Source organism: Myotis nattereri, assembly GCF_964212035.1.
Source record: "Myotis nattereri genome assembly, chromosome: 3".
In the NCBI taxonomy this organism is placed as follows: Eukaryota; Metazoa; Chordata; class Mammalia; order Chiroptera; family Vespertilionidae; genus Myotis; species Myotis nattereri.
In genome coordinates, this window is record NC_138077.1 from 28,769,437 (window position 1) to 28,793,029 (window position 23,593).

General features: G+C 39.3%; 1 protein-coding gene across 1 annotated transcript in view; it reads right to left on the reverse strand.

The window, feature by feature from the left end:
* Positions 1 to 9,904: 9,904 nt before the first annotated feature.
* The window catches only part of SERPINI2 (serpin family I member 2), a 32,946-nt gene continuing 19,257 nt past the window's right edge, over positions 9,905 to 23,593 (reverse strand). Inside the window, exons 6-8 of the mRNA XM_081085247.1 lie at positions 20,096 to 20,182; positions 15,636 to 15,725; positions 9,905 to 11,314 (exon numbers count right to left, since the gene is read on the reverse strand). Of these exons, the coding sequence (XP_080941373.1) occupies positions 11,238 to 11,314; positions 15,636 to 15,725; positions 20,096 to 20,182 (254 nt within the window). The 3' untranslated portion in view covers positions 9,905 to 11,237. The remainder of the gene's footprint in view (positions 11,315 to 15,635; positions 15,726 to 20,095; positions 20,183 to 23,593) is intronic.

The following is a 23,593-nucleotide window of genomic DNA, read 5'->3' on the forward strand; positions in this document are numbered from 1 at the left end:
TGTGTAATGTTTGACTGTCTCATGTCAGTGTGGCCTATAAATATAGACTAGGGGTTCACAAACTTCTTGGTCTCAAGATATCTTTTTAGCCCTGACCAATTTTGCTCAGTGGCTAGAGCGGTTGTCCTGTGGACTGAAGGGTCCCAGGTTCGATTCCGGTCAAGGGCATGTACCTTGGTTGCGGGCACATCTCCAGTAGGGAGTGTGCAGGAGGCAGCTGATCCATGTTTCTCTTTCATCGATGTTTCTAACTCTCTATCCATCTCCCTTCTCTGTAAAAAATCAATAAAATATATTAGAAAAAAGATATCTTTTTACACTTACAAGTCATTGGGCATACTGAAGTGCTGTATATTTGTCATATTAGAAAGTAAAATTAAGTAATTAAAACATATTTATATGAATTCATTTTAATATGGCAACAAAAACTTATTAAATTTAACATAAGTAACATATCTTTATTTTAGAAAACTATTTCCCCAATTTTAAAAAGTCGCAAAGTAGCCTAGGCTGGTATGGCTCAGTGGATAGAGCATCGGCCTGTGGACTGACAGGTCACAGGTTTGATTCCTGGTCAGGGCACATGTCTGGGGTGTGGGCTCAGTCCCCGGTGGGTGGCATGCAGGAGGCAGCCAATCAATGATTCTCTCTCATCATTGATGTTTCTATCTCTCTCCCTCTCCCTTCCTCTCTGACATCAATTAAATAAATAAATAAATAAATAAATAAATAAATAAATAAATAAAGTTGTTATGGCTGAGGGTACATTGAGTTTAACTGGAAAAATAAAAACAAAAATGTCACAGAGTACAATAGCATATCTTTATATTTTTCATACCTCTTTTATATCTTATTTAATAGAAAACAGCAATAGTTACATATCTTGCATTCAATCTGTTGCAATCTCACACAGATTGTAGCCTCTCTGTGCGCTCATGAGAGACTGAGGGTAAATGGGCAATTAACCTCATAATAATATTATGAAAACAGTTTGACCTCATAGTGTCTCAGGCACTTAAGAAGTGCTGCTATAAATTATAAAATCACATTAACCTGTTAGAAATAAAAAGTAAATTGATTTTCATGGAATCAAAAATAAAAAATTAAATGTAAAAAATGTTCTTGTGGTTTTTAACTGAATTGACCAAATTCACATATTTGGGACATCGTATGCCAATATAACTTCTGAAGGATAGATTACATTCTTATTTTAATTTTATAATATATTATTCTATTTTATTTTTTAATTACAGTTTGCATTCAATATCATTTTGTATTAGTTTCTGGTGCACAGCATATTGGTTAGATAATCATTTAATTTATAAAGTGTTCCCCCAATATTTCAAGTACCCACCTGGCACCATACATAGTTATTACAATATTATTGACTATATTCCCTATGCTGTACTTTACATCCACATGTTTATTTTGTAGCTACCAATTTGTACTTCTTAATCCTTTCACTTTTTCTCCCAGTCAACCAATCCCCCCTTAATGTCACTAATCATCATCAAAATGCAAGTTAAAACCACAATGAGATATCACTTCACACCTATCAGAATGGCTATCATCAATAAATCAACAAGTGCTGGCAAGGATGGGGAGAAAAGGGAGCCCTTGTTCATTGTTGGTAGGAATGCAGATGGGTGTAGTCACTGTGGAAAACAGTATGGAAGGTCCTCAAAAAAATTAAAATGAAACTGTTTTATGACCCAGTGATTCCACTTCTGGGAATAAATCTAAAGAAATTTATATTTAATCTGGCTGGGCACCCCCCCCCCCCCAACACACACACACACCCCTCATACTCCCTTCCCTCTCTAGGAGTCAACCTTGGAATATGGCCCATTCTCATTCAAGAACTGCCTATTATCATGGAAAGATTAACAACATTGTTGCCAAAACAATGGAGTCCCCACCCCAACACACAGTGCCTACTTCCCCTTTCCTGTAATCCCTACTTCTCCATGTAGTCTTTGTTCTACCCTATATAAGCAGCTGGTTTATGGGGAGAGGCAGAGCAGATTTTTGTGGATGACTTGCTGCTCTCCCGTACTGCTTGCATTATTGAAATAAACCCATATGATAAAAAGAAGAAACTCCAAACACGAATTCAAAAGAATATATGCACCCCTATGTTCATTGCAGCATTATCCTATCTAATAAAAGCCTGATGTGCTACTTGTCCATTCGTCTGGTAATCCATTCAACCAAAGCATAATATGCTAATGATATGCTAAGGCCGTTCAACTGCTCGCTATGATGTGCACTGGTCAGGGCACATGTCCGGGTTGTGGGCTCAGTCCTTGGTGGGTGGCTTGCAGGAGGAAGGGGGCAGATAGTCGACTGGTCAACCAGTCACTATGATGTGCACTGACCACCAGGGGGCAGACACTCCAACCAGTAGGTTACCTTGCTGCTGGGGTCCGGCCAATTGGAACTGAGCGAGATGGGCCCAACATGCCCTGGAACCCTCTTGTGGTCCCTCCCCAGCTGGCCAACCTCCCACATGGCTCCCCAGCCCCAATTGTGCACTAGTGGGGTACCTTGGCCTGGCCTGTGCCCTCTTGCAATCAAAGACCTCTTAGGGGATGTTGGAGAGCCAGTTTCGGCCCAATCCCACTCAACACAGGAACTGCCCCCTGGTGGTCAGTGCTCTCCCACAGGGGAAGTGCTGCTCATCCGGAAGCCAGGATCATGGCTGGCAAGAGCAGCAGTGGTGGCAGGAGCCTCTTCCACCTCTGCAACAGTGCTAAGGATGTCTGACTGATGGCTTAGACCCACTCCACGGGGACCAAGCCTAAGCCACCAATCGGACATCCCCCAAGGGTTCCTGGACTGTGAGAGGGCACAGGCTGGACTGAGGGACCCTGCCCCCCACCCCCCGAGTGTATGAATTTCATGCACTAGGCCTCTAGTTTATAATAACCAAGATATAGAAGCAACCCAAATGCCCATCAGTAGACAAGTGGATAAAAAATTTATAGTACATATACAGTGGAATACAATGGAATATTACTCAAGCATTAAAAAAAAAAGAATGAAATATTACTATTTGTGATAATATGGATGGAGCTAGAGGGTATTATGCTAGTGAAATAAGCCAGTCAGACAAAGACAAATACCATATGATTTTACTTATATGTGGAATCTAAAGAACAAAATAAATGAACAAACAAAATTGAAACAGACTCATAGGTACAGAGAACAGACTATAAAATACCTTGGGGAAATTTAAGTTGGATCTGAAAAAGCTTGCATATCAGTCCAATTACAGGACTAGGTTATTAACTTTTTATCATCACATAGATCAAGCATGTCAAACTCAAAGGCTAACATGGGTCAAATAAACAAGGTTTAAGTTTATGTGGGCTGCATAAAAACAAAAGCTTCAATTTTCATAGAAACATAGGTTTATTTCGATAGAGACATGCTGAATACAAAGGGCTGAAATAAATGTGTAATCATTAGCATAAAATAATAGAACATTTTAATAAAAATTATTATTTTTTCTTGAACATTAACTTACTAGACACTGAATAACTGCACAAATTAATAAGCAAATAAACCGATTTTTCTTATTCTCTGAAAGCGAAATATTTTCTGTTGTGCACTCCAAACAAGTCAGTCCAAGACTAATGACGTGGCAATCGGCTGCTAAAATATTCGCTGCTAGTATTAGTGGAGAGAAATGGTGCACCTGAGCATAAGGTGCATAAGGGAAATGAGTGCAACACAATTATAGTAATCAGTCATTAGCGAACATTGTAGTTCGTTATTAATAATCCTATACAGTAAAAGGCTAATATGCAAATTGACCAAATGGCAGAATGGCTAGTCACTATGATGCACACTGACCACCGGGGGGCAGGCGCTCAATGCAGGAGCTGCCTCCTGGTGGTCAGTGCGCTCCCACAGGGGGAGCACAGCTCAGCCAAAAGTCATGGTAAGCACAGCGGCAGTGGCGAGAGACTCTCCTGCCTCCGTGGCAGCACTAAGGATGTCTGACTGACAGCTTAGGCCTGCGGGGAGTGGACCTAAGCTGTCAGTCAAACATCACCAGAGGACGCCCAGACTGCGAGAGGGCGCAGGCCAGGCTGAGGGACCCCCGAGTGCACAAATCTTGTGCACTGGGCCTCTAGTTATGTATAACAGGATATTGTAAAAATTAAGTTACAAAATTTTTATTAAAACATTTCTTACATACCGTTATATTGGCTGGGCCACAAAAAAATTCACTGTGGGCTGCATGCAACCTGCAGGCCATGAGTTTGACATGCTTGCTGTAGATAGAATGAATAGATTAGTAACTTGACTTTACTTAAATGTTTTAGATGATTAACATTACTTTGTTTCCCTTTGAATGTGCTCACAGATAAAAATGAACTATTCTAGCATTTTTGAGTTTTGATATATATTTTTTATCCTAACCTACTGGTATAATAAGTGTATAAAGAATTAAATATACTAGTCAAAATCAAAGTACAGTATTCTACAAAGAGATGGGATTTTTGGACTGGAACATGCGGTGTTCCCCTGGGCAGGATGGCTTCCCCAGATTCTTTGTCCAGAAGCCGAAAAATGAAACCACAGACAGAAGATGGGATAGCAAAGATGGAAATTTATTGAAGAACAAGTACAGACTCTCATGTGGGGAGGGGGAAAGAGTCCCACTGAGTTTCTTTTTCCCTACAGTTTATAAAGGCTGCAGATCTGTGCGCCTTGATATCCCCTCTGATTGGTCACCATCCCCTTCTGATTTGGTCACTATAGCAACTCCTGAGCTCAAAGTCGAACCTCACATGGGACACCGGAGGCTCTCCTCCCTTATTGTTCTCCTAGTCCCTCTGGGCTTTCTTCCTCCTTCTTTATTTTGTAAATATAGACCTTTTGCTACTCCCAACTCCCTTGTCTTATGGAAATGTAACCTTTGTAGCTCTGTAGCCCTGTGTTTCTCCCATGGACCTCCTTTTGATTTTAAAAATTCCCTAAACCTGCCTATTTCAACCCTAAAAATTCCCATTTCACAAATCTCTAAAATAAGATGAATGTAAGCTCTGGTTGGTATATTTAAGAAAGTCCAAACATTCCAGCATCCAAATTATCTTTCTTCAATAATCTCTAGATAATTTAATCAAATGAAATTTTCTCTTACCATCTTTTGAAAATGCACCAGAATAGGACTCAGTTAATTATATTACATCTGTTCTTAGATGATTAGTTCCATGCCAAAATCAATATTTGCAAAGATATCTAAAGTTATCTCCTTGTTCTTTCCTACATTATGCACTTGCACAACCCTTCGAGGTGATATTAAGGGTAAAGAAATCAACTTAAGAGGGAGGCTGCCTGGATTGTAGTGAATCATTGCATAAGGCACTGAGGAAAACATGTATCTATGTTTTTCCCTGTTGCATTCTTTCAAGGAGTTATGGCAAGGTCAAGATACAGTGAAACAATCTATACATATATAAAGAGGTAATATTCAAATTGTCTGGGACTCTGTAATGTCACCACCGCTCAGGAGGAGGCTGTGCGCACAGGAGGTTGGGAGGGGACTGCGTGCGAGGTGAGGAAAGTCCAGATGCTGCGGCAGCCTGAGAAGGCATGGAGCAGAGACAGGGGGGCCTGCCAGCGCCCCCACATGCCAGCAGTCCCGCCTCTTCACGTGAGCTACAGAGGAAACACCTTTTCTGACCGCTCATTGGCTAAGCTTCCTGTACACCACTTGCAGTGTTCTTGGTAACTTGGGTAATAAGATTCCAAGAAGGTGATCTAGGGTTTTTCCACTTCACTCCTGGAGGCAAACATGAAGGTCTGCTACTGAAGGGGCTAAGAAATGTCATATCCTGCCCTAGCCGGTTTAGCTCAGTGGATAGAGCCTCAGCCTTTGGACTGCAGGGTCTGGGTTCAATTCTGATCAAGGGCACGTACCTAGGTGTCAGGCTTCTCCCTGGCCGGGGCCTAGGTCAGGGCTCATGCAAGAAACAACCAGTCAAAGTGTCCCTCTCACATTGATGTTTCTCTCTGTCTTTCCCTCTCTCTTCCACGCTCTCTAAAAAATCAATGGAAAAATATCTTCAGGTGAGGATAAAAAAAAAAAAAAAGAAGAAAGAAATGTCATATCCTATGAAAGAGACATCTTGAAAATGCCTAAAGAAAGTTGTCATTTTTTCGTGGTGAAGGGACTGGAGTCCATGTTGATGAAAACACCTTGGTGGCTGGGGTGGCCAGCAGTGGCAGCAGCAGCAGGGTGATGAGGGTGGCACCTTCCCCTGATCTGCTCAGTCGCCTCCTGCAGAGGGAGGCCAGACTGTGGCTTAGGCCTGCTCCCTGGGGGGAGCGAGCCTAAGCTGTCAGTAGGACATCCCCTGAGGGCTCCTGGACTGTGAGAGGGGGCAGGCTGGGGACCCAGGTTGATGGAGCCTCTGCCATCTTCCAGATACCTCAAAGGCTTCCATGGTCATCCTTAATGTTGATGCACAGCCATCAGAGTGAACAACAGAGAAAGAAAGTTAGACAAACTTTCTTCCTAACCACTGTAGCCAGAAGTAACACATAACATTTCTATTTGTATTCCACCTGGTGAGAGTAGGTCAAGTAGTCTAACAAGTTCAAGCAAGATGTGAAATGTCATCCGTGGGGTCAGTATGCACATGGTCTACTTTCCAAATTGTCATGGCAACAAGTTTACCAAATATTTTTACAGTTTAACAAGCTCTCCTGGCTGTTGGGGAGAACAAGAGACTTGATTGGGAAGTTTTTAAGGAGGACATTCTGATAAACGGGAAGTGTGTGGAAGGCCTCCTACCCTGTTTACCAGAATTCTGACTTAGGGGAGACTTAGGGGAGTGTCGAATGTGGCGCCCCTAATTATTCCTTGACCTTTCCAAACAAGCCTGTGCATATGCAGACCCCCCAGGTGTTTCCTGGAATCCTTATGCTTAATCCCTGGATGCCCTTGCCTAGAGGACAATGTAAACACATGTATCCTCTCAAGATTACTCACCCTACTGATTGTGTCTAAAGATAAAAATTCCAATAAAAGCCTAAAGAGGCAGGCAATCGAGGCTGCCTGGCTTCTTCAGCCAGGCCATCCCTTAGCCCTCTCCACGACAGTGAGACTGTGTCAGAGAAATCTCTTCATCCATCGTTCAGGGGCTGCTGGTCAGCCCCAGCACCTGGCTTCCAGCCTGCTATAACTGTGCTGTTGCTATTATTGCTGTTGTTATTGCTGTCCACCTTTAATTATGCCACATACTTTGGGTTCTGTTATAGAAGTACCCTGTTAAAGGTACCAAATTAACACTCACTCTTGTCACTAACAAATCCCTCAAATTCCAATGAAAATATAACTCTTGCTCCCATCACTCTCCAAAGCCAGTAGGTAATCGTGGTTGGCTTTGACCCAGGCAGCAGAGAGGATCTGTGATGCACGGTGATAAAGGAGCCCAGTGGCTCTGTCCTCCTCTCATCTAGGGCTTCCAGGGTCACCTTGAGCATTGGCATCTACCTGGCACAGAAGAAGAGAGCACTTAGAGAGGGACACTTGTTTCTTTTTATTTGAGCTCAAAAGTGGCACACTCATTGCCACTCACATTCTATTAGTGAGAAGTAGATAATGCAACAGTGGTTGGAATGAAGCCCTGACCAGATCACCACCGCCCAGCAATAGCTTTACCCTGTGGAAACCAATGATCTTCACTAGATAGAGGTCTCTGTCATAACAGTAAAATTGTTTTATATGCGTTCTGTTTTTAAAATGTTAATATCAAATTATAAAGAGACAACTATAAATAGTTAAGGATTATGTATGCAATGGGCCAAGACCCTAGTGAGAGGTATATCCTGGGTTTTCTTTTGTTTTGTGAAAGCATACACACAACAAACAAACAAACAAATGCTGCTTATAGGCAACAATGATTCAAATGATATTCCAAAGACATGTTTTTGTTGAGAAGTTCAAGGTTTGGAATAAAGACTCTAAAAAAGATTCGTCCAACCCTTCACTACACAATGAGGAAACTGGGGCCCCAGAGAATTGAGGGACAAGCCCAAAAGATAATGTTCGACAGTGAAAAATATTTCATCCTTTACTTTCTTTATATACCAGCAGGGTGGTGACTTGAAGTATCAAAAGAGAAAGAAACTAGATGTTTGACCTCTTGGCTTCAGATTTAGAGATGATCACATAAGAGGCCAGAAAAAAAAAAAAAAAGGAGGGGGAAGTCAGAAAAAAAAAAAAAAAGGGAATTCTTACAAACAGATTACTGCTGGCCCACTTTTCCACTCTGCATGGAGTCAGTCTCAGGACCACAGCATGTCTCAATGGTCTGAGGCCACACTGTGGGAAAACATCTTATTCCCAGACATCCGAAGCACTGCCCTCTAATAAAATCTGCCTAAATCTTTCTCTGTATCTGTTAAGGTGTCTGGATCTTTATTATCTAATTTGGGAGAATTCTCTAAAATTTTCCTCTAAAAAGTAATTGTTCTTCGACGAAGTCCTTTGACCTCTCAGGTCCTATGTCCTACTTTAGTGGCCATTTTGCCTCAGGAGGGGGAAAAAAAATATATGTGATGTAGTAGACTTCTATAAGGGGTTTCAGTTTGACAATATTTTTATCCCACAAAATTATGTACTGTTGTGAATCTTAAATGTTTCATATAGTTTGGCAAAGAAAAATTACTTCATATTATTTTATTTCATAATATATATTTTATAAATATATGTTAGATGCTTCTAAACTTTGTGATATGGAGCTATTATAGCTATTGAGTTAATTGCAACTGAAGGTGGAGATTAAAAGTTTTAATTTGGGCCCTAGCTGGTTTGGCTCAGTGGATAGAGTGTCCACTCGCGGACTGAAGAGTCTCAGGTTTGATTCTGGGCAAGGGCATGTACCTTGGTTGCAGGCTGGATCCCCAGCTCTGGTTGGAACATGTGCAGGAGGCAGCCAATCAATGTGTCTCTATCACATCAATGTTTCTCTCTCTCTGTTTCTCCTCTTCCCTTCCACTCTCTCTATAAGTCAATGGAAAAATATCCTCAGGTAAGGTTTAACAACAACAACAAAAAAGTTTTAAACTTGGAAATGCTTTGGCCACTATATTTCTAAATAATAGAAGTGGAAATTTTCAGCTTGAACCCACACAAGAAGGCTACATTCTCTCCCAAGGCATCTTAAACTTTCTCCTTTTTTAAGGCAAGTAACACCTACCAGACATAGAGTATAAAATCAGCGAAGTAAAACAGCAGCCAAACTACCCTACAGTACAAAGCCAGGCTCTGTAGGAGGAAACTTGAGGGAGGTAGTCAACAGATCTTATTGAAAAAAAATCTCCAAAATACATTAGGAACACATTATAAAAACATGTACATAAAGTGAAACTTGGGCAGTCATTTTACTACATTATCTTAGTTTCTAAAACCCCTCTTATTTCCTCATCCTGTTACATTAGTCATTGCTTTTCACCATTTGAAATTAACCTGTTTTTCTGTTTGTTCACTGGTTTACTGTCTTTCTGCAACCAGTAAAAAGTCATCCCCTTGAGGGCAAAGACCATGTCAGTTTTGTTCATTGGTTTATCCCCGTGTCTAGAACAGTGCCTGGAACACAGTTATAATGTGTGGAAGGAAGGAATGAAGCCCCAGAGCAGACTGACTTGTAACATGTGGAAGACAATCCTAAGAATGCAGGCAATCCCAGGAAAACAGGAGTCTGGACCAGGCCTGAATAAAACTACTATACTCTTAACTAAGCTGATTATTCTCTTCTCCCTGAATGAAGGAAGCATATTTTTAAACCAGTTCCCTTGTAAGGAACAAATTTATGCTATATCATTAACATATAGATTAACATTTACAGTGTTATACCTAAGTAAGCTCAAGTTGACAGTCTAGGAAAATGAACATGGCTTTTAATGTTATGGTTTTAAGCAATCACAATTCTAAAATGGTCTTCATAATATCTTGAATATTGCTCTAGGTTTCGCTGTAGATGAACACCTAGACTTAGAGGACTAGACAGCACAACGTTTCAGAGGGGGACCTGTAATACACTGAAGGATTTTAGTAGAAGGAATTATAACTCAGTGATTATGGTCACAGGCTTGTAGCTCAGATAGTCTTGGGTTCAAACTTTGAAATATGGTAATGACCACCATGTCTATTTGCTATATAATCTTGACTGATTTATAGAACATCTTAGAGTCTCAGTTTCTTCATCAGAAAGATGGGTAATAGTATCTCATCAGATTTTTAGTACAGTTAACATAATGTAAAGTGTTTACTTTAGTGCCTGATATATCATTAGGGCTCAACAATGGGTAGCCATTATCATTAAGATCTCTGCCAAGAATTGCAAAAAGGCACTTGACATCATTAACATGCAAATGGAAAAACTGTGAAGCATATTACATCAAGTCATTGGGATGTTGTATTATTTTAGATATTTTTATCTGACAGTTCAAGGTATTCAGAGGAAGGATTCTGCATTTCATCTTTATAGATGACAATCTATAGGTGACACTCTAACACTTTCTTAGCTAAGTGTTGTAAAATCTTGGAAGGCCAGCCTCCTGAATCACACTAATTTAACTGCCACTTTCATGTACATGAAAGCTTTATAAAAGTTCTCATTTCTACTTTCTAGACATATTTAAAGCATAAGTCAGAATAAAAAAAATCTGATATGTCCTAAAAGGTATTAAAACAGTGTAAATATTACATGCAACACACAGAATAAGATTAGCCAAAAACTCAATCTGCTAGCATAGATAGCGGATCTCCGCATTTTAAGTAGCACCCTAGAGAGGCGCACACAGCACCCACTCTATCTGAACCTTACTTCCCCATGATCTGGGTAGTACGGTTTGTTATACCTGGGAGTCAACTGTCTTTAAGCAATATAGAGACGTTGATATCTATGACAGAAATTTGATATCTAAAATATCTTAGATAGGATTGTACTAACATATAAATAGTAATAATAATACAAGTTCACTGCTTTTGATTCTAATAGACTATATAAAACATACAAAAAGAATAGAAACATTGAATAAATCTTTCTATACTGCTAATTTCATTTATTCATTAATATAGGTCTATATTAATACAGATGAACACAGGCACAGTTTAAAACTGAAAAAGATATACAGAATATATTTGCAAGATGATGATATTTTGACAATCAATTCTCTTTTCCAGTAACCACCTTAATCTCTGTGCATTTCATTCACAGTGAATCTAAATCCCTTCCCTTCACATTTTGAGTGTCAGGATTTGTCACTCGTCCCATAAACAAAAATGAACCTAGGAAAGGAAAAAAAAAAAAAAACTTTACAAATTTCTGGAGAAAAAAATATTGGTAATAACAAGTTTTTTTAATATTTTAACAAATCATGTAGCCTTTGTTCTTTATAAGATAAATAAGCAATGTCTAACAGCAAAGCCCTCTCCTTTGTCTAAAACACATAATTACATCATCATTAATAATTTTATGGAAATTTATAAAGTAAATTAACACCCATGACAGCTTGACATGAAAAATACATGAATCCTGTTTTTCATACAGGAAAGCAAAAATGAAATGACCGAACGGTGTTCTTCTAAATATAGACACTCAGTCAGGCAAACACAGCATAATAAAATAGTGATGAGCATGGTAGAGTTTTAAATTTGAGGCATTAGCACTTATCTTCTTGTGCATATAACATAAGCCCTTAGGTTTAAAAGTACAGCTTCTCAGATCTTCAGCTCTGAATTACAGCTCACTGCTAAAGACAATATTTTTATATCTCTAGTGCTTTCAAAACCTCATGGAGGTGACATAGTATCCAGCATAAATGCAAACACCTATTTCCAGCCATCCTGTGTTTGCAAGTGAAAAAGAACTAAAAACTGGAGGACAAAACTGAAACAAAATGATGTGCCAAAATCCATTCACCTTTCTTTTCTACTAGGGTAAGGCAAATGGTGTGAATGGATCCATGTCGATTGTTGCTTTACGTTCCTTACAGTCATATGTAATAAAGGATAATTTCAAAAGTGATAAAATAAGTCTTACATAAATTTAAAGCTGATTTAAAGTACATTTAGATGTCTTTGAATAATAGTGAGAGAGCCCCTTTTCACTCCTTACTGTTCAGTCCAAACACTGACACCCTTAGGAGAACCCAAAACATGAAAATAGAATAAATCTCCAGCAGACATTTTCTTCTTTTTATGAGTAATTATAATTCATAACACCTTCATAAATTATAATCATTAGTAATTTAAAAAATCTCAAAATAGTTCTGCAATAATAAAGAAAACTAATACTTCTATTTTTCAGGTAGATAGGGATGCATAATTAACTTTTCCCAGGATATTTTCTCGCAATAGGAATCATCAGTGACTCTTGTATCTTTATGATTCTATAGCATATCCAGATTAATTCTTCAGGAAATTTTAAAGTAACTTTTATAGAAATTCATAACTGAAGATATTGTTTAAAATTTTAAACACTCAGAAGTGTAAGAAGCCCCTTATCTCAGTCTTTTCAATCTGTTTCTTTGAGCAAGGAGAACTACATTTGGAATTAAGTTTTCAGGCAGTCACCCATCTACTCACTACTAAATCAGAAAGATTAATGGAATCTCTTTTGACATAATAGCTATGCATTTAGAGACAGGATGAAGCAGAAATCATTAATGTTTCCATTTTTCTCTTCATGCCCATACTTAAAGAGGTGTCCCAATTTTGATTATCATATTTATACAACACCTACATAAGACAGAAACAACTTGTGCCTCCTGATATTAAAATACAATAGCATAAACAATGCTAATGTCATAAAATAAAAGAATTCTTCATAAATACCATGCGGTCTTTTTCTCCCTTCAACTCAAGATCTGAACGAATTCTAACCAGTGTAATACTGTCAGTTTCAAAATCATAATTCACTACTTTCTCAGAAATGACACATTTCATATAGCATGTTTCACAATTCCTTTCTGAAAGTCTCTAAAACTGTCCTATATCCTCAGCCTCTCAGCCTAAAAGAATAAAAAAAAAATTCTTTATTTCCCTGGATATTCAGCTTAGTAAGAGCTTTGAAAGACTATACTAAAATATAAAACTAACCAGATAGAAAGATACAAATAATGTATGGATTTTGCACAAGAGGACTGTTTGACTCAAAACAATGTTTAAATCTAAATACAATTTGGTTGTACTAAGTCTAAAATCATTCATCTTCATACTTCTGAAATGGTTAAATGAATATATTTTGTGTTAGAGCACTAGTAATCTACTATGTTATGCAAAATCGTCAGTTTTGTTAATCTAAATAATTTTTTAGTTCACTTGTGAGAGAAAAATAAATAAATCTCTGAATTTGCATTGTCTTAAAATAATAGCCCATTCTACATTTTACATGGCAACAATTTACAGCCCCAATAAATGAGTCACTATTTATTTTAAATAATACTTTAAGGGAGGAACCCCAGTTTAGAAAGTTTCATTACAATTAAGATAATAAAACAGTAGAAATTGTCATAAGGTCTGAAGCCCTATCACAAATAAATAAATAAGTACTTTATTTTGGGTTTTGAATGTCACTGACGTTTAGCTGATGGCTATTTCATGGCCTTAGTCATCAGCTTGGAAAATAGAGGGTGAACATCACTATTCTAAATGCCATTATTTCCTTGTTCATCGATGCTCAATGTAGCTTCATTGCATTCTGTTCTCCATACTCAATAATTGTATACTAATTGTAAAAAATTAGAGTTACCCAAAGGTCAAAGGTGTATGGATCAAATGACATACTTGGAATATCTTTGAACACTGACACGTCTACTACTGGAATTGCAGTTGTGCTCATGCAGTTTCAGCAAATCTAAAACTGGTCCACTGTTCCCAAGGTAAAGCCTTCAGAAGAGCCACTCAGCATTAGTTCATGGGGTCTAAAAATAAGAGACTGAGCCCGGCTGGCACGACTCAATGGTTTATCACCAACCTATGAACCAGGAGGTCACAGTTCGATTCCTGGTCAGGGCACATGCCCAGGTTGTAGGCTTAATCCCCAGAAGGGGTGTGCAGGAGGCAGCCAATCGATGATTTTCTCTCATTATTGATGTTTCTATCTCTCTTTCTCTCTCCCTTCTTCTCTGAAATCAATAAAAAACAATTTTTTTTTAAAAGAAGAGACTGGTATATCCTTTAAAGGACCAATAACATCAGAATCCTTAACAGATTTAGTTAATCTAGCAGATTTAGATTCTGAAATTAAATGTTTCCTGTCCATGTAAAGCAATTTATACAGAGAAATATTTTTCATTTTCCTCTTTATTCGGTTATTCACTCAATTATATTTATTGATTTGTTCATACTTTATACTTATGTGCCAGGCACAGTGCTATAGGCTTCATATGTCCTCTTATTTAACATTATGAGATGAGTACTAATATTATGTTCATCTATATATATAAAAGCCAAGCGATTGTAACAGTGGAACAACTGCAATGACCGGAATGACCAGTTGTTATGACATGCTGCAGTGGCCAACCGGCCTGATGGGGCCCCAATCGGTTCCCCCCACAAACCTCCTGAAGCCCTTCCACCTGACCAGCCCTGCCCCTGATTGGCCCCACCCCACCGCACCCCACCCCAATCTGGGGCCAGTCAACCGGACCCCACCCATGCACAAATTCTTGCATGGGGCCTCTAGTATAGCAGAAAAGAAAAATAGGACCTAGAAAGTATAAGTGATTGTGTTACAACTATTAGTTAACTGAGCTGGGACTTGAGCCCAGGTCTGATACCCAAATTCATACTCTCAATCTCTAGGGACAGTGATATTGTGTGCAGGGCACTCTGCCAAATACTGGGCTGGATACAGGAATGAATAAACAATGATTTCTGCTCTTTTCTGGTTTATGACCTTCACATGGACTGGAGTCCCAACTATAAATAAATGTAAAGAAAATTCCCTCACTGTATCATACTTTTGACCTCTCCTTTTCAAGAGAAAGTAGAGAAACATCTACCCAGACAATCTGCATGTTCATATGTTGACATTGTGTCAAATACCAATCCAATACTCTACTATCACCTCTCCCTTTTTCACCTAACTGCATTATCTACCAAAGGACCAAATTAGAGATTTGGAATTATGTTTGACCCCTCCCACCCACTCAGAACCTATGCCTAGTCTCACTTATTTTATCTACCTCTGAAACTTTTCACAACTCTGCAACTCCTGATTTCTACTATTTGAACATCGTAGAGAGTTGATTTCCAAGACAAACAGGTCCTAGTCCCTCTCTGCCACTTAGACAAATTACATAACCTCTGTTCAAGCTACTATGTCTTTATTAGTTAAATATATAACCTATTGGAATGATGAGAGATTTAGAAATAGATATTTTAAATGGTTAGCACATATAACAGCCATGTTGGCAGTTATTATTACCATTGCCATATTTTTAAGCCCTTGACATTTCATAAAATAGAATGTCTGGTAAAAAACAGGTGCTCAACAGATATCCATTGAAAGAATAAGTGGTTCAGGTATGTAGATTACAATTGGTATCTAGGAATACGTCCATTTAACCTAAGTAGTTCCCCCAGGAAATTCTCAAAAAGGTACCTGTTGGGATATTCTTCATAATAAACAGAAATGGATGATTTGCTATAAATTGGTTTGGAGCCAGGCTCATGATCACAGGGATTTGTACTCCTACAAAACAGAGACAACAGTCATTTAGATGTTCACATTAAAAGATCAGTAAAGAAACTTTTAAAAAGCAGTAAAGGAAATGTATCCATAATACTTTATGTTCTAGTAGACAGGAAAGGTTATCTTGTTTGAGGAGTTAACATGTGGAAAAATTACCATTTTCTAAATGCAGAGAAGTTTGAAATAAATTTAAAAGCCAAAGAGCAGAAGAATAAATATTGGATCATTCAGGGACTAATTCTAACTTCACATTTATGCTCAACGAAGAAGAAATCCAGATACTAGATTCAATTTAGTGAAAGCAGTTGAAATATTGCATCTTTAAATGGTAATTTTCTGCTCAGTTTTTATTTACATTATATGATTTATTCTTATAAGGTTTCAAGTCTAATTCCTGTGCAGATATGTTTGCACTTTATTTCTATTCTTCAGGCTTGTGTAATTACATCTGAGTTTAATTTTTTTTTAACTTACCTTCCCAAAATTATTCTGTGAGCTAGGATTTGTGCTGTCGTGTGTAGGGGGGTTTTATTATGAGATTAGAAGCAGAGATTTGCTGCCTTAACAATTATTTACTATGATAATTTATACCATGCTGTTCTATTGTATCATTTGTCAATGTTTAGAATGGGTGAATTTGAGTGATTGAATTTTTTCATTATAGACTAAATATGTCTACACTCAATTCAGATGTTTCCTTTACTAATAATACAAAGACTTTGTATAATTTTTTAGACCTATGAAAATATCATTTTAAAACTATATACCATGTCTTTAGAATTGAAAAACAATTGTACAAAAAAAAAAACAACCCAAAATATTCCTCTTCACTCTTTGGGATGTGCAAATTAAACTGACAAAAACAGAGTAACAGAAGACATAGTTTATTTTTTTATCCACATAGGAATGTTACAGAAAAGAAGTAAATACTCAAAAAAGTGGCTAGGCTTGAGTGCTACCATACTTACAAAGGGTGGTACATTGTGGGGAAGTGAATAGACAAAGAAAAAAAGGTTTGGACTTCTAGGGGTGGTAAATTGTGAAAAGATAAATATATGGAGGAAATTAATGGTAGATAATGGTTATTCAGTAAGTCTTGTTATGTAGACTCATTTTACTGCCAATTTCCATCTCCTATGATAAAGGTGCAATTTATGCCCTGCTCTTAGGCAGATTAGAGCATGTAGAGAGCTTTTTTGGTATCCCTTGTTTCTCAATTGCCTTCAGTTCAAAATAACATTTCTGCCAAAGTAGCATGTTTTGGGGTGGCATATTTTGATCCCCTTCACAATAAAACATAAAGTTAGCAACATGAAATTCATAGTCCTGCCCTATCTGGATGATCAGGGCTCAGTTGCCCAAATTACCAAGGAATACAGGCCCATGTCTGAATTTAAAGAGATAATCAGAAAAGCACAGTCAGTATAACTTCCATTCTCATGGGTCAATGCTCAAGCTTTTTTGTTCTTAAGCAACCTCTGAGCAGATGCCTGGAAGTTAACATACTCCTGATGACTGTTCTGAGGTAAAACACATTAGGGTTACTGCCGATCCCCAAGTGATTGTTGCAGTCTCTTAGAGAACTCTAGACTTAAAGTGAGAGCCAGTGGACAATAGCAGAGAGCGTTCTGAGCATGAAGTTAGGAAATTGATTCAGTTCAAACTCTGCGGTAAATTGATAGTCTGACCTCAGGCAAGCCACTTCACATTGTTGGGCCTGTTTTTCACCAATATAATGAAAGGGTTAGGTAATGATCTATAATAACTCTTTTGGTTCTATGTAAAAGCAGCTGCAAAATGTGTCTACACGGAGAGTAATTTCATACCAATGCAAACTTTTGATTTTTCCAAGAAGTGAAATATTATATCCCATCCAATGTAAGTTCCTTGAATACAGTAATACAAAATCCTTCAGGAGATGACAAAGTGAGAGTGCAGTATGTCACACCCAGATGTCAAAACCTGTTGATACTACATTACAAATTATTTAAGAAATTCATATCTATCTATATCTATATCTATATCTATATCTATATCTATATCTATCTATATCTGTATGAATACTAAAGGCCCAGTGCACAAATTTGTGCACCAGTGGGGTCCTTGGCCTGCGGGATTGGGCCAAAACTGACTCTCCAACATCCCCTGAGGGGTCCCAGATTGCGAGAGGATGCATATGAGGCCAAGGGACCCCACTGGTACACAATCAGGGCCAGGGAGGGACATGGGAGGTTGGCCAGCTGGGGAGGGACCATGGGAGGGCTCTAGGGCATGTGTCTGGCCCAGCTTACTCAGTCCAAATCGGCCAGACCCCAGCAGCAAGCTAACCTACTCTTCGGAGTATCTGCCCCCTGGTGGTCAGTACATGCCATAGTGACTGGTCGACCAGTTGACTGTCTGCCCCTGGTGGTCAATGCACATCATAGCAAGCAGTTGAGTGGCCTTAGCATATCATTAGCATATTATGCTTTGATTGGTTGAACAGACAACCAAATGACCAGACACTTAGCATATTAGGCTTTTATTATCCTACTAGAGGCCCAAATGCATGAAAATTCATGCAAGAGTAGGCCTTCCTTCCCCCAGCTGCCAGCACCGGCTTCCCTCAGGCACCCGGACCCCGGGCTTCCCTCCTCCAGCCGCCTGCAGGCACCCAGGACCCAGCTGGCTTCCCTCCAGCCCCAGCTTTGTCAGGAAGGACGTCCAGAATGAAGTCCAGAAGATGTCTGGTCTAATTAACATATTACCTTTTTATTATTATAGATATGCAAATCAGCCAAATGGCAGAATGACCAGTTGGCAGGGGGTGGGGCCGGTGAGCAGGTGGTACCAGGCTAGCCAAGGTGCATGCCAGCAGGCAGAGGGAGGGAACGGCTATGGGGGTGTGGCAAAGGGGTGATGGGAGGGGCCGGCACCATCCCCTGATCGACCCATCTGGTCGCCTCCTGCAGAGGGAGGCTGGGCGGCAGCAGTGGGGTGATGGGGGTGGTGCCGTCCCCTAATTGACTGGCCCAGTTGCCTCCCAGAGAGGGAGCAGGCCTAAGCTGTCAGTAGGACATCCCCTGAGGACTCCTAGACTGTGAGAAGGCACAGGCCAGGCTGAGGGACCCTCCCAGTGCATGAATTTTCATATACGGGGCCTCTAGTATACTGAAGGATATATATAAACTCGTAAAAATTTGTCAGTGTGGCAGTTTAAATAATACATATCTTTTATATATTGGTTAGAACCCAAATAGTCAAAAAAATTAAAATAGACATATAAGGGACTTGTTAAAGTTGCTTTTTTCATTTCTAATTGGATTTAAGGTTTTTTTCCTTATTATTTTTAAGTATCTCTTATATACATCATAGTTACTATTCAAACTTCCATTTGTTCAAAGAAATATATCATAGAGGAGTGGTTTACAAACTGTAATGTACACACAAATCACCTGGAGACCTTGCATTTTTCTGATTCAGTAGGTCTGAACTTGGGCCTGAGGTTCTTTCTTTAAAAAAATATATTGTATTGATTTCAGAAAGAAAGGGAGAGACAAAGAGAGATAGAAATATCAATGATGAGAGAGAATCATGCCCCCCACCGGGGATCAAGCCTGGGTATGTGGCTTGACCAGGAATCAAACTGTGGCCTCCTGGTTCATAGGTCGATGCTCAACCACTGAGCCATGCCAACTGGGTAGGCCTGAGTCTCTACATGTCCAACTAGTTCCTGAGTGATGCTGATGCCGCTGGTCTATGCACTACACTTGCAGTAGCAAATATAGGCTGCCAGCCACTGCAGACACTAGTTCTCAAACCTGGAAGCACATTGGAAACAATCGGGGAAACTTAAGAAAATGCTGGAGCCTGGATCTTATCACCAGACACAAAAATTCAATTATTTTGGACTGGACACAGGATTTTTAAAAGCTTTCCAGGTGATTCCATTGTGCAACTAAGTTCAAGAACCACTGCATGGAGATAATGACAAGAATCAGTGACAAAAGACTAACTTGGTGGGATGGAAGAATAAAATTAATACAATTATATGAATGAGCATTCCTGAACAATAATGATTTTATATTTGAACCTAAAATTTTCTCTGCATATCCTATCTGCTAATTGACAGGTAATCCAATTTGCAAATAAGCACATATCAGTAGATGGGCCTCAACTCCCAATCAAATCTCTTCCCTTCCATTTTCATTAAGCTATGGCAGAGATGCATAAACACCTTATATAATCAATTTCTTTTTGTGTCCTATGGAGTACTAGACAGCAGGAGTGAAAAATGAGATCAAAGTACTGCAAAAATGCCAGTCCCTAATGCTCATTGACACCCCCCCCCCATCTTTCCTCCCAGCTTGTTGAGAAGCCCATTGTCCTACCGGTAGATACTGCAGCTTCACTGCCATCTTCATTTATCTCCAAGAAAACTTGTTGCACGACTTGAGAAACATACAGTTCAGATGAATCTGTTGGGAAAAATGAAAGAATATTTAAGTGTTAAAATTCAGAGCCATTGCTTATTAGGTTCCAGGTTAATTACATTTTCAAGTGAACAAAGAAAAAAGAAATAAGAAAACTCCTTCCAAGTTAATTAATTTGCTAGAGAAAAGGGTGATTTAGGTTTAGCTTTTGCAGAAATGGTATAGAGACAGATACAGAGAGACCAAGCGTGGCCAAGATATAAAAGGTAAAGACAGAAGGGTGTACTCCTCAAATCAGATATCCCATTAAGCGAAATATTGAATGGACAGCATGGTCTATAGACAAGATGAAAGGAGCTTTACAGATTCGAATTAATCCCACCCTGTGTTTTCAACCTCAAAGCCACTTGTCTTTTAAATTCTGTATCAGTTTTGATCTAAGTTTAAAACAAAATTTACTTTTCTTTTACACCGGGGAGACTATGAAAGTCTAAAGCGCTTCTGTGGAATCTGTCATAATATCACTTCAGAGCTATGCTTCAAAACCTGTCAGATTTTTCAGTGTCAGATGGTGTCACACAATGTTTTGTTCTGATGAGGATACGAGCTGAGAGAGATGGCCCTCTTCTCTCTTTGTGGAAGTGTGTGAAGTGTCCCTGGCACAGTGAGGATGGTCTCCTTGAGAAGGAGGAAGAGAAATCATGAGTTTCAGAAGCCATCCGCCACCCTGCTCCTACAACCTTCAGCAGAGAGACAGCTACATTCAAGGGTGACAAGAGGAGGAAATGGGCCTGGAAACTTTAAAAGGAAGGAGGAAAGGAGCATGGTGTCCCTGAGAGAGAAAGCTGATGTGAAGCAGGTGGACTCCACCAAAACCACCAAATATGAAAGGGCTCATGAAGAGATACCTTAGCAAAGGGGGACGAGCTCTGCAAGCTTACTGGAAAGTAAATCGCCTCAGGCAAGACAGAAGTCCTCAAAGGGACATTTACATTTCACTAAAAATAAACTCCAAATCACTTATGGTGATTGTATCTGGGCCCTGATTACTTTTTATCCTTATCTACACTCCTGTCCTTATTTGGTAGCTCCAGCTACAAAGTGAAGGAACAAAGTCCTAGCTCTCCCTCTGCTTACAACTCCTTCCCAAACCTTTCCCTATTAGCTCTCATGTCATTCAAGTTTCGGCTAAAATGTCATTTCCTAATAGCAGTCTTCCCTCACCCTGTCTAAAGACGGAGGAAAGGGGGCATCCGCCTCATTGGGTAGATTAACTGAAAAGCAGGAGAATGCGCTTTAAGGTCGGGGGAAAGGCACCTTTTTCCTCCATGATTGCCTGGAATACAACAGGAGTCACAAGAGAATACAGAGCAGAGGACTTAGGGGTCCATACCAAGAACAAAGCCCAAACTGATGAACAAAAACAGATCCAGAGACAGAGAAGTATCAATCAGACTGTCAAACCTCAGAGGGAAGGTAGGGGAGGGTGGGGGTCAGGGGGAGAGATCAACAAAAGGACTTGTATGCAGGCATATAAGCCTACCAGTGGTTCTCAACCTGTGGGTCGCGACCCCTTTGGCGGTCGAACGACCCTTTCACAGGGGTCGCCTAAGACCATCCTGCATATCAGATATTTACATTATGATTCATAACAGTAGCAACATTACAGTTATGAAGTAGCAACGAAAATAATTTTATGGTTGGGTCACAACATGAGGAACTGTATTTAAAGGGCCAGAAGGTTGAGAACCACTGGAACCAATGGACACAGACATCAGGGGGGTGAGGGCATGAGGGGGGATAGTAAGGGGGAGCTAAGGACACATATGTAATACCTTAATCAATAAAGAAAATTAAAAAAGGGGGGTAACAGAAAAAAAAAAGTAGGTGTGGGAGGAGTAGAGAATTTCACCCGTTTACACAATGTCACAAGACCAAGTGACTCTCTGCCTCTTAGACTCAGAAACTTGGTTTTGCGTATTCTGTCTTACCACAGAGAGGACCCAGTCTTGGGAAACAAATAAGACCTGAGAGGTAAAAGGCCAGAACAAGAAATCTGGACTCCATAAACTCAATGTTTTCTACATCTTCATAATAATACTATCCCTTAGTTTTCTATAAAAATTCCACGTGTCTGTATGAAATAAAAAAATAAATAAAAAACCTTCTTTGCTAGAAGATGTGCAAGTAAATATTACGGTACCACTTGTCCCACTTGTATTTTTTATTTAGCATTTATGGAGTAACTTCTATGTTCCTAAAGATGACATAAAAAGGAAATAACAGTTAGAAGTCAAATCTTCATCTCAAAATTTCCAAAGTAACTCTCTGAACACATTTCCTCTAAAATTTGTGAACTCCATGAGCACAGGGTAGTGCCTCTTTTGTGTAACTATCCCATAGCACTGGTGCTGGGCTGGGTCTCAGTAGCCTTTCGTGAGTGCTTATTGCACAAATGAAAGGTAGGGATAGCATGGAAACCACTCTTTTCTTAATGACCAGGAATAGTGCCATCCTTGGCGCTGGTTGGTCTGTTTCAGGCATAAGACAGAACCAACATAGTTAAAACAAATCAAATAGGTAACTCAGGAGAGAAAGAGCTGAAAATGTTGGGCATTTATTCTCTGTTCGAGGTGTTCTCTTGCATAAATTCTTTTATGAAACATTTTGGAGTTATTTTCTTGCCAAATCTGCCAGTAAAAAGAGATTTTGTAGAATTCACAAATTGCTGGGAATTTGAGGAGTGAGTAGCTGTTTGAAATGTCTGGGGGACAGCGAGTAAGCTTCCGAAGGCGAGAAAAAGTTTAGGAAGAAGAGGTGCTGGGGAAATGGCTTGTTTTATTTCAGGCTGATGAGGCGGCTGTGTTCCAAGGCACACTCAGATGGCATCCTGTTGCAGTATTTAATGTTGACTGTCTCATTTCTGATGCCGAGGAGATTGTCAAAGAAGTTAGATCTTTCTGTCAGTGTGAGAACAAGTAGCTAAATCATGTGTGAAGGTGACAGTGAACTTCTAAGTTGCCTGCGTACCCCACCCAACCCCTGCATCAGGAAAGCTCATTCTGTTTATTTACCCACATAATTGATGAGTAAATAAATTAATGAATACTTCTTCAAAGCCCAGATTTATATAGGAATACACAAAATGTCCATGCCATGATACAAAAGCCCATCAGATAGATAGGCTTCTATTATCAGGCCCCTTTTTATAAAATAGAAGACTAAATTTAAAAGAGGGTAAGTAACTTGGGACTAATTGGTCCTCCTCATCGTGTGTGTGTGTGTGTGTGTGTGTGTGTGTGTGTTTGAACTAATGGGTATTGTTAGGATGAAAAAAATTAAAAGACTATCTTGGGCTTTGTTGTGCAATTTGAACATCTTAACCCTGCACAATTTCCCAGGTGCAAGTTAGCGTAAGAACTCCATCTCCCCAGTTGTGTTGTCAGTCCCAAGCTA